General features: G+C 42.7%; 1 protein-coding gene across 14 annotated transcripts in view; it reads left to right on the plus strand.

Moving 5' to 3' along the window:
* adgrb2 (adhesion G protein-coupled receptor B2) overlaps window positions 1-12,040 on the plus strand; it is a 217,196-nt gene that overhangs the window by 137,643 nt on the left and 67,513 nt on the right. For all 14 annotated transcript variants that reach the window (XM_034599688.1, XM_034599694.1, XM_034599693.1 and 11 more), the window contains exons 13-15: window positions 528-615; window positions 1,484-1,586; window positions 6,871-6,914. In XM_034599688.1, coding sequence (XP_034455579.1) covers window positions 528-615; window positions 1,484-1,586; window positions 6,871-6,914 — 235 coding nt within the window. The remainder of the gene's footprint in view (window positions 1-527; window positions 616-1,483; window positions 1,587-6,870; window positions 6,915-12,040) is intronic.

Raw genomic sequence — 12,040 nt, forward strand, 5'->3', positions numbered from 1 at the left:
TGATGTAGCCGACGGAGCGTTTGTCGGTGACAGTGAATGTAAGCTGGTGTTGCAGGTTGAAGAGACACAGAGGAGATCTGTGCTGGTTTGCTTCCCCAATAGACACTTTCTCTTTAGTCTGTTTGTATCATTGACCTTGTCAGTGCAAGTTAGCTCACATTTTATTAATCATAATCACAATCTCACCAGCCTATGATTTAAATAGCAGATTTGAAGGTGTCATATTTTCTGGAGGAATATATATATATTTTTTTCTCTCATTCAAACCATGTCCACCATCTTAACCACTAACAGACAACTTGAATTAACTATTTCCCTTCTTTAATGTTTAAAATACTGATTCTGAAATGACCAATCTCTTTCAGGTAAAAATGGCAACTGTTTCTTGGTATTTTACGCAAAGCTTGATGTTTTTTGCCAGAATTCTGTGCCTATGCACAAGATAAACCTATATATATAAAAATAAAATGAATGGATATTTGATTTTAACTAATTGGGCTGATCATTTGCAAAATTATCTGTTTCAGAGACAGAGGCGGATTCGGAGTCGACAATGTACTACGTCATTGGAGCCATCTTGTACCGGACGTTGGGCGTCATCCTGCCTGTGCCAAAGTGAGTACCTCTCGAGTCTCCCTGCGTCTAATTGTGTATCACTTCTGAAGCATTTCAAGCTTGTATTTCACTTCGTACTTACTTGCTTGTCCTTTCTGTTACCTTTTCGACATCCCAACAAGCTTTCATCTCCCAAGTAGTTCCTTTTTTTTTTTTCATTCTCAAAACCTTTCTATTTTTGTGCCCTATTTTCTTTTGCCTCTTCCTTCTACCTAATTCCAACCTCCAATTCGTTCTCTGTCTTCTCTCCCATAATAATCTCTTGCTTCTCTCCTCTCAGCTCGTGTGTGCTTGGTTTATCTGAGTTATCAGAGGTTATCATCGCAGATTTCCCTCGATGTTTTCTTTTCCTTTTCTTTTGCATTGTCAGTGTATTTTGGAAGCGTACAGTAGACCCTCAAACGGGCGCAGGCTTAATAAGTCCTGAATCTTGAATATAACTCAGAAAGGCAGAAGTTGGGAGGAATCAGGAGGTTGTAAAAAGGCCTTGATAGGGGGTGATGCGCTGTTTGTGCTGGTCCTCGGCCCTTTTATTCAGGTCAGTGCTCTTGGTTGTGGATGAGCTAGATCTGTTAAAACCCCTTTTCTCCCTGCAGCTCTGCTGAATACTAAAAGGTCCAGTGTTATTATTTTACTCAGGCGCTCTCCTCACTTGCTTACTGACTCTCTCTTCAGCCTTTAATTCATGTTTATTCATTTATGTATTTGTTTAGCTCTGCGGCTACGTTCAAAAACCCTCAAACGCAAGGGAGAGAGCTGGCTGTGGATGTGTATTTGTGTATTATTGGGATATTTTTATTGTAACTGTCGATGTGCAGTATGATCCTGAAGGAATACCCCGGTCTGATGTGTGTTTCTATCTTTGTAGTCCCCCTGCGGTGATCAACTCCAAGATCCTGACAGTGACAGTGCGTCCTGAACCGCAGCCTAGCGAGCCCATGGTGGTGGTGGAGCTGTCACAGCTTTTAAATGTAAGTAAAAGGGTCTCATTTCCCACCAAACTGTTTCCATGTCGGCATCTGTCCAGTGCAAATATGCATCTTCTTTTAAACATTGAGTTTGTGTTACTTGACTTCCAGGTCTACATCGTTTCAATAGAACGTGTAATGAGAAAATTGGGAATATTACAGCTTTCCCAACCGCTGTAGAGATTAATTCAAAGCTAACCACCAGAGAAATAAATGTATTTTCCTCGTAAAGTGTTACACGCAACAAAAATGTAAATTATTCCGTATGAAGCACTTTTTTCCCGTGCAAAGTTTTGCATTTTTTATTGTGAGCTTGTATATCGAACAAGCTCGGGCCAAGAAAATACATTTTGTTTAAGGCTTTAAAGGATTCCTCTTCTCCCCACTGACCCATGTTTCCGGAGTTCAGAATGAAAGAGAAAGTGCTGCATGATATAAAGCACCGTAGCGCTCGGAGAATTGCCTGAATAAATGCGGACCTCTCTGACTTCCCTATACCGCAAGAGTCTCCTGGTGCCTATTCGGTTTATATTACAGTGGAGTGTGTTATTATAAATGACTCGTGGGGTATTTTCATTGGAAAGGACTAAGTGCAAGTTTAATGAGAGGTACTCTTTTCGACCTCGATAAGATGTAGGTTTCATTAGCCATTCTTCTGGGTAAAGGTGGGCACAGTTTTGAAAATAGTGTTGAATATTAAATAGTCCTCTATAGGCAACACATACACGCAAACACACACTCACTAAAATCAGTCTCTAGCTGTGTCATCGAGGACCTGAGGATCAAAATGATCGCACATTGTTTCATTAAAAAGATTTTGTATTGATCCTCATCCTCCCCCCCCCTCTCCATCTCCCTGCCCTAAACCGTTGATTCACTGCATAATTATGGCGTTTCTTTTATATGCCTCTATCTTTTATCTTCCTATTATTCTGCTTTATGACACTTTTTGCAAAGCAGAGGTACTGCGGGTTGCACACAGCCTATCTGGAGGATGATGTCTTAATAGTGATCCTAGCATGCTGCTCTGTGCTGCTAACCGGAGGCTCCTGCTGAGGACAGACATTTCTCTGGCACGCAGTGCAGCACAGGGCTGGGACAGTGTGGAGAGGGCAGGTGCACATGCTGCAGAGCAGACCAGTGTTTGAAGGGCCATGTGGATCCTGCAAACATTTAGGACTACATTTTGATAAACGTTGGGGATTCACGAGAGATATAGAGAAAGAGATCGGCAAAACATAGTGGAAATCAATACAGTACAGGCTAAAATATCCTGACCTCCAGTTGCTTTGATGTTCTATCCTACATTTCCCACAGAGCAATTGTATAGTGTTTGTCATTCAACCCTTTCTGCCTAATATATATATAATATATTTATTTTTAACTCCCGACCTTCAGCTTATAACACAAGCTCAGATTCATTGGAGACGTTTAAGTAGCATTTCTACCACAACCAAGATTGATAAGGTTTTGATGAGTGATGTTGAAAAATGAATTCAAGTCATATAGGAAATTACATGCTTTCAGTGGACACATGTGATTAACATCATATTAAATGGATTTTATTTAAAATGTAATTGGTTTTCACAGTCATAGTTTCAGTCTCAGTCTGAAGATATTGCTTCTTGAAATTAATATTAGCTTAACGATATAATATTTAACAATTCTTGGTTAAAGTGCATAAAAATGACTTGACTCTTTGTCGACTTGTGTACTATTCAAAGTGTTTCCAACAATCTTCAAATCCAGAGAAATCCCCAATTTTATTCAAAGTAAGTGGGCATTACATTTTGGTCGACTTTTTTATTTTATCTTATCCGATTTAACGTACTCTCATACATCTCTGATTGTTTATCAAAGTATGTTCCTAACCGCTCCCTAAGGTCTTCTACCGAGGGCTTGCTAAATATCCATTAAATTAACTACAAAAAGTTTTGGTAGGCAGCTTTCTGTTGCTATGCACCAAAGGTTTGGAACAAACTCCCACCACACATCAGACAAGCTGCTTCTGTTGATAGTTTTAGGAAACAAATCAAGAATTACTTCTATGATTATGCTTTTAATTTATTTTATTCTTTTTTTTTTTTAACCAATGTCTTTTATTTTTTTACTTATTTTTATACCTTTTGCTAGTTTTATGCTTTTATCCTAAGTCTTTGTTTTATTGTTAACGTCCTCGTATTGATATTTTATTGTAAAGCACTTTGAAAGGTGCTGTATGAATATTATTATTATTATATTATTATTATATTTACAGTGGAAGTAACTTAATCAAAATAAAAAAACATAAATACAACAATTTGTGTCAGTATTAGTATTAGCTTTCTCATCCAGAAGATACACGTATGTCTGTTCCTTAAGAATGAAGCTATAGCCAGCAGCTGATTAGTTTAGCTGAACATCTCACAATAAGGAAGAAAAGAACTTGCTTTAATATTTAATGGACAGTTATTTAAGTTATTGATCTTTTCCTAACTTAGAGGCAAAAGAGATAAAGCTTGACAAATCTGGAACTATTCCTTTAAAGCACTGCTGAGGTTTTCATTTTCTACTGCAAAATAGATGAGACAACTTGCGAATGCTGCCCAACAACAACAACGCACATCCATGCATCGTTATTTGACGTGTTATCGACATTGCTGAGCTTGGCCTGAACTTCGTAAGAAATTGCCGAGCAACTACAGTATACGAGTAGCAGAGGAGGCAAGAAGGTGAAAGGAAGAGCAGAGCATCGCATCATGATGTTCGGCTGCAGTCGGTGTCGACCTTGTCCGAAAAACAGAAACACCAAGCAGTGCCGTGGCAACAGCTGCCAGCTTTGCTCTCAAAGGGGTGTCGGAGTGTCCGTGCATGGTCATGTCCTCACTGAGAAGACATCTGCTCCAGTCAGACCCCTCACATATCTCCAAGTGTGTGTGTCTTTAATAGTGAGTAAGAATCAGGAGGCCAGAAATCCCCGGTGTCCCCACAGTGGACCAGATGCCACGTGTTACTCCTCCTCCTCCTCCTCCTCCTCCTCCTCCTCCTCCTCCTCCTCCTCTTCCAACCCCATCCTCCTTCATCTACCCTTTTAGATTATAAAAGCTGTGCACATCAGCCTTTTCTGGTAATTGTCACTCTGGTAATTTCTAGTTGCCTTTCATCAATCAAAAATCATCATCCTGATTGCTCCTTTTCATTTTCTCAATATATAATCCTCGAAGTGGAAGGTAATTAAGGCTCCCTGAACCAGTGGGGTCTTGTTCTGTTTCAGCAGCTCGTGTTATCTGATTAGCACTCAGCATCTTACCACCGAATGGCTACATGTGGCTGTAGAAATACCTTGTAGAAAATGGCTGCTCCTTTTTTTTAAGGGGAAAGAAGAAGACAGAGCTGTTAAGGTAGATGCCATCATTACCGTCCATGAGCACAGCTGTTGGAATCAGACCGACGTTTGCTGCCTGTTAGAGGCATCAGCCGAGCAGACGGCGTCACTATACGCAACGTGGCACTGTAGAGGAGGCAGACACTGTGGGAGTGCAACGATGTCACTCCCGCTGTACCATAGAGTCCGGCATGATGCCCGCTGATTGATAGCTCAATGCTAACAAAGCCAGCCACGCTAATGCATGCTGTGTGTGTGTGTGTGTGTGCTTGTGTGTCTGTGTCTGTCTGTGTGTGTGTGTGCGCGTGTGTCTGTGTCTGTGTGTCTGTGTGTCTGTGTGTGAGGCAGAACAAAGCGCTGTCATCTATCAATCTGTGTCACCTCGTGTCTGATCCTGTGTATATAAACATTGCATCATGCCGTTCCGCCTCAATCCCAGCCGCCCAGAGACCCCCTGGATTCACTGACTCATGGAAGATCAGTTAGGGACTGTTCAGAGGAGGAGGGGTGACCTTGCCTGTGTAAATCCTAATAGTTCAGACGTGAATGTGCGAATCACCTCTTTCTCTTCCCCTTTTTTTGCTCTGTTAAAACATTGACTTTCAGAAAACATTCCGTTTGCTCTTCGGTGGAAGAGGTCATTGCGTCAAATTGTCCTCAGGCTGCACTGAACCTTCTTACAGTGGACATCATCCTTTTTCTTTTAAAAGTGAACACAGCAGTGTGGTGGTAGAATTACTGCTATAATCCCCTATGCCATAAGGGGGAGCTCAAAGGCAAAGTGCTTAATGCAGGACTGAGGAAGGACCAACAGACTCATCTGCATCAGCCCAGCAGGAGAATAGCATCTCAGCCGTGGGAAGTGAACCAAAAGCCTAATCACTCTTACTTTGAAAGACACACAAAGTGTATACTGAGCTCAAAAACACCAAGTTAAGTCTTTTAATTCTTTGGATTTACAAATTAAGTCGGGGACAGAATCTTTGATCCAGACCAGGAGCCCATGAAGTTCACCTCAAAAAACCAATCCCAATCCAATCCTGTGCCAAATGAGGCGTGCAGGTTGAAAGGGCACAGGGCCGGATCACTGAGGATCACCGGTGGAACAAGTTGAGATGAGTCAGTTAAGGACATCGATTCCTGTGATTGATTCAACAATTGAGTGAGTCTCGTTTGGCCTGAGCTTTGATCACCAGACGATTCACCTGCCATTGGACCACCAGCAGCCCCCACCCCACACCTGCGATCAGTTGTTGGGTTCAGCGATTGAATGGATTAAGTTTGAGGTGACAGCAAAGCTGAAACCCTGAAGAGTCTGAAACTTCTTTTTTTTAACATGTTCTCAATCGATTCCTTGACGACATATGTAGAGATAAGATGAAGTAACTGAATTTACTGAGTGCTTTACTCGACATTGAGCCTTTACACACCCTGGAAGGGCTACTTCTTGTTACACTCAAAAACATTTTACTGCTTCATAGTTGTTTACTTCAACTCTTCCACTCTCCACTGCGGTTGTGCTTTAGTGAAGAATTCAAATGTTTCAACTGCAGGATGTTTATGAGCCCAGCTCGCTGTGTATTATTGTCCATGAAATGGCTTTTCTTGTTTGTCTCTAACTCTCGATTCATTGCACACGCACCTTCCCTTTTCTTTCTGCCGCAGCAGCTATTTGCTGGGCTCTGTCCTCCGACAATGATTCTTTCTCAATCTCTCCCTCCGACCGTCTGTCTCTATCCTTCCCTTTCATTGTCTGTTTACCTCTCTCCATCGTCCGTGCAGCATCACTCTTTTCTCCTCCGGCAACGAGCTACTCTGTCTCCTGTCTGCCCTCACTCATCCTCCACTGGCAATAACTGCTTATCTTCTCTCTCTCTCTCCCTGCCCCTTCTCCCCCCCCCCCCCCCCCCCTTTATCTTGCAGGGTACATCAGATCCTCAGTGCGTTGTCTGGGACTACGGCAACCCGTAAGTTTTTCTGAGAAATTCTTATATTTGTGTTAATGTGAGTGTATATATTGCAACAATGCATGTGTTTTTCTGTGTGTGTGTGCGTGTTTGTGTGTGTATAAGTGAACTGAAGGAACTGTATGACCTGAAAACAGTCTGATGAAGTTCCCTCTGTTAGTGTTAATTCATTTTCTCGATGAGAACAAACACTTTTCTCTTTGTGTTGCTAAGGGTTCAAAAGCAGCATCACTCACTCTCAGTGGTGCAGGTTTTCTTTTGTGACAGTCTTCTCTTCAGTGTTTACTCGCACCATGTTGGAGTTGTCTGCAGTTCTCTATTGTACTGTAGTCATTCTGTTAAACTTGAATGACCCTGTTTTAGATTCTACCAAATGTCTCTTGTTTGTCTATGTACGCGACTGATGCTTTGACATTGTTTGCTCTGTGTAGTGGACCAGCTAGTGGACAACATAATGTAAACCAGCACAATTGATCATGCAGCTTTAACCATTAACCTACATAGTGATCACTCATTTTGTCAATAGTAAACTCAAACTTGTTCAGAACCATTAAATCAGGGGCTGGTTGTAGGACATGGTCTCATTGCACTTTTAATGGCCCACATCTTCAACCTATGTTAGTATGAGTGAGCAATTACCTCCCTGTATCCTACAAAATACAATTATACACTACACTTGTATTTATTTGGGCAAAAACATTGGAGCCTAAAGTTGAACCTGAAGTTAAAGATGCTCTTGTTATGTTTTTGAATGGGACATTATACTTGCCTCAGTTTATAGGAGGGATGTCAGGGTTGGCCCTTGGCTGTATAAAAGTAAAGACATGTTTAGGTTCAAGTCAACCAGCTACTTTCCCTAAGACCACAATCATTCCCAAACCTGTACCCTGAGTTGCGTATGCATTACCAGAAAAATAAGGACATTGTCGGGACAACAAATGAAGTGTGTCGATGACATAAGCTCCACTCAAGGTCTTCTTACTTGCTTGCTTGTTCTTGGGCTTTCAGCCATATCTCACTGTCTATATCCGCAGCTGAAGTTCAAACTTTCTTTTTCTTCAAGTTTGAGTCAGTTCCCCGATAACAGTAGAGAATTCTTTCAGAATTGAAGACGCTGCGATACAATTAAGAGCTCCTCAAAGCTTTTAGGAACTGGATCTGAGAGCGAATGCTTTTAATAAGAATGAAATTTGTCAAGGGGCCATCGCAGCGTGCCTCCGCCTGCTGTGACCAGAAAGATGACAGCAACATTACGCTTCCCCTTGAAGATCACATTAGTCTATCCGGTTTTTGTAGAGTACCCTCCAGTGACCAAAGCACACAGTGTGGAAGTGCAGGTTCACAGGGAGAGGGATAAGACATTGTGAGCTATCAAACTACCCTTCTCCATCAAGGTAGGAGCGAGACAAAGCTCAGCAAAGTCAATTAACTATCCGGAAGATTACAGCTGCAATCAAATTAAATTTGCAGACATTACGAGGGCAGGGAGCCAAACGGAATATAAAGTGGCAAGGTGGCGGCATTGTCTGTCACCCAAACACGCACTCGAACTGGGGGGAATGTGGAAAACATCCAAATGTGTTTGCCGGGGATTAGGTAATATGTTTACAGACACAGATACACAAAACAGATGGGAGACACTTACAACTTACACAAACACGGTGAAACATATGTTCAAAACATATTCATTTTAGCATGTAAGCTGAAATCTTGTGGTATCATGTGGCAGACAAACAACAACAATCCTCCGATTGTTGAATATTCATCAGATCCATGGGGTGTTTGCATTTTCGCACCGCTGTTTACATTTCAGTCTAGCGGAGCCAGCAGGCTAAGCAAAGTGCTCTTTCCGATGTACTATAGACTGAACATAAAGATGGACGACACGTCTCCACTACCTCCCACTATCTAGAAATGAAGCCACGGTATCAAGGTCCCACATGTGCTCGACCTATCACAAATCAGTGTGTTAAGAAATACCTAAAGTGACAAAATTATGTGAAGTTCCCTTTTAATTTGGAACATGTCTAATTGATTAATATGGAGGAGGAGGCAGGGTTTATGATCTATACTACAGCCAGCCAACAGGGCGGCGATATAGATGCTTTGGCTTCACTTTTGGGGAGCTGTCATGTCTGTCATCCTTATTTGCAGTCTATTGGGTGCACACATGTTTTATGGAAAATGAGTGAGGCTGTGAGGCTCAAGTGATGGACCAGTGGGCTTCAAGTAAGAAAAGCCTGGATGTGTGTGCTGTGGAAATTAGATGCATCCACACAAACATGTACATTATGTAGAGTGCATACACATCTACAAGAAAATACACGTACACAGGGCACACATGAGCGTGTCAGTCCTCCTCCATTTTCTCGCCTGTGCCGAGCAGCGGAAGTCGACTGCAGTCGGCTGGGGGCTCGCAGGTGAGACGGGCCGAGAACATGTTGTACAAAGCAGCCGTTTGTTGTGCTGGAGGACATCACCTCTCTGAACCGGGCTGTCTCCCCGACTGAGCCACAGGCTTTGAGGCTGAGCAGGAGCCAGACGAGAGGCGAAGGGAGAATGTATAGACAGCGACCGGACCCGACGGCAGCAGAAACAGCAGTTCAACCGTGTGCCTCTCCCCCCTTTATTGTTACAATGCACACACGAGTAATGAACACTTACTTGGAGATTAAGGACCGCACAGAGGCTTACATCTCTAAAGCCTATCATCATCCCCATCCCAATTGTCTCTGCGCATGTTTTTTTTCCAGCAGTGGTGGTCCATTTACAGATCTGCCAGCAATTTCAGTGGTATCTCTCTCCCATTTGTGCGCTCTCTTTCTCTCTCAGCTGGCTAAGTTGGCCAACAGTTTGTGGCACTCACAGTTCATCTCACTATTTATGTGAGAGTGTTTATTTATTTATTTTGCCCCTAACAGGCCCATATGCCGGCGCCATCTGCCCACCCAAATCGTTGCGCTCGCCATCCCTCCCCATCTTCCCCGCGTGTGTCTGTCTCCTCAACCTACTCTCAACCTGTTTTTCGTTTGCCTCGCTGGCTCGACTCGATACCGTTATGTAAAACTCCCATAACAAAAGTTTTACAGGTTCTTTCGGAAATGGGGAGGCTCAGGTTGGTGAACGGAAATGAGGGTTTTTATAAATGATTAAAAAAAACACGCATTTTCTGAGGACGTTTGGAGGTATTCAGGGCACTGAAATGAAACTGGCATTTCTTTGTCCTGAAACTTCACTGGGTTCCTTCCCCAAACTCTCTCTCTTTCATTTTTTTTGTGTTGGCTTTGAGTGTCTCTCTCTCATCCATGGGAAAGCACGATGGGTGGCTGCTGACCTTGCCTCAGGCACCGCTGTGCTCTGACCCCCACCATGCCCCAGTACGGCATGTCTGGCTAAACCTGCACTGACGCACACACAAACTCTCACACACACACACACACACACACACACACACACACACACACACACACACACACACACACTGCACTGTGGAATACTTATTTTAAGGTCTGCTGCATTACAGATTACCGTGGCTCCCTGAGATTGTATGTATGCCGTTCCCCGATGTACTAGAAGATGTACTATAGTGATTCTATACTGTGGTGGCAGCTGCTTTTTCAATCAGAACAAACAGCTTCTTTGCTGGCATCTAAAATATACATTGTGCAACTCAAACATTTACTTATGCCTCACTCGTGCATTTCCCACTCCATCTCTAAATACATAGAGAGGCAACATCCTGTCATCTGAGTCACAAAGCTGATGTAACTATGCATGATAGGCAGGCGACTGAGCAATCTCATTTTAAAAGCCCGCTTACATATATGACCCAGTATATAGAGATAAGTGTAACGAACACTTCAGATGGATGGATGACAGTAAGCTTGTGAGGGGCTGAGGGTCACTTAATCCTATTTCTAATCCCCGGTGGGCTTCAGCTCGATCAGGGGGGGGGGGATCAGTGGTTAAAGACCCAGGCTCCCCACCTTACCCCTCGCCGCCAGAGAGTAATAATGGCCTGGTGTGCAACGCGAGTAGCTCTAACATCCTCAATCTGACACGGTAGATTGAGGCTTGCTTTGGGCTCAGACTGATCTGCCAACGTTATCAGCTTTGGCACAGGCAGGTCTCAACTTTAAATGAAAGTTAAAAAAAAAATAAAAAAAGTCAAAGGCATATTCCGCACGCTCCCGCGGAACTAGATGGACACATACCTGGCCAAAGTGTAATCACATTTATTTAAGAGCGGCGTAGCGGTAAGTTCCGACCTCAGTCAAGCAAAAGCCCTTTTTTCATACTAAATATATGGTCAGATTTAAGGCTCGTCATCTGCCATCTATTCCTATTACACCATCTAACAATATTAAGTATTGGAAAGACATTTTCCCTCTTGGATACACACCTTTTCACTTTCAACATCTATTCCTTCTTTTAAGATGTCTTTATACTGCTGCATCGATTTAGCATTGCACCTGAAAAACATTGTCTGACCAACAAAAGGCCACTTGAAGGAAAAATATCAAAATTCATGCAGCAGAACAAGAGAGCATAACAATTTCTTTCCTGTTAAAACCCAGAGCACCTACATAATGTGTTGTGCTCTTGGCAGTTGATTTTGCAGCTCCTCTCCAAAACTTGTAAATGACTTTGATATGTAACATTGATGCAGTTTCCAAGTTATAGATGTATAGTAATAGATGTATCTATACGACTAGAACTGATCCAATATTTTTCCAGCTTCTTATAGTGCCAGACCGTGCTCTGTATACATCCACAATCTAGGCTGTGGCTCAGGAGGTAGCTAACCTGAGGGTCTGCTGTTTCCCCCCCATACAACGTGCCGACGTGTCCTGTGCATTAAGGGAGGCCTCGGCCCTCTGCTACCTTGAAAAACAACTATACAAGATGAAAAGGATGGATGGTGGAATGAAGGCATTGTACTCATAGAGTGAAACTATTTTGGATTCAGACAGTGTTGTCCCTGAGGAGACAGCAGGTAGTTCAGGCTTAAAATAGCCCCCCATATGTTTACATCTGCACAAGATAATCATCAATCTATAATCAACACTTTACAGCATGTAGCTGTGCCCATTACAAGTACATTACACAAGCGATCTGCCTCACTC

The sequence above is a fragment of the Hippoglossus hippoglossus genome, chromosome 11 (genome assembly GCF_009819705.1).
Source record: "Hippoglossus hippoglossus isolate fHipHip1 chromosome 11, fHipHip1.pri, whole genome shotgun sequence".
Classification (NCBI taxonomy): domain Eukaryota; kingdom Metazoa; phylum Chordata; class Actinopteri; order Pleuronectiformes; family Pleuronectidae; genus Hippoglossus; species Hippoglossus hippoglossus.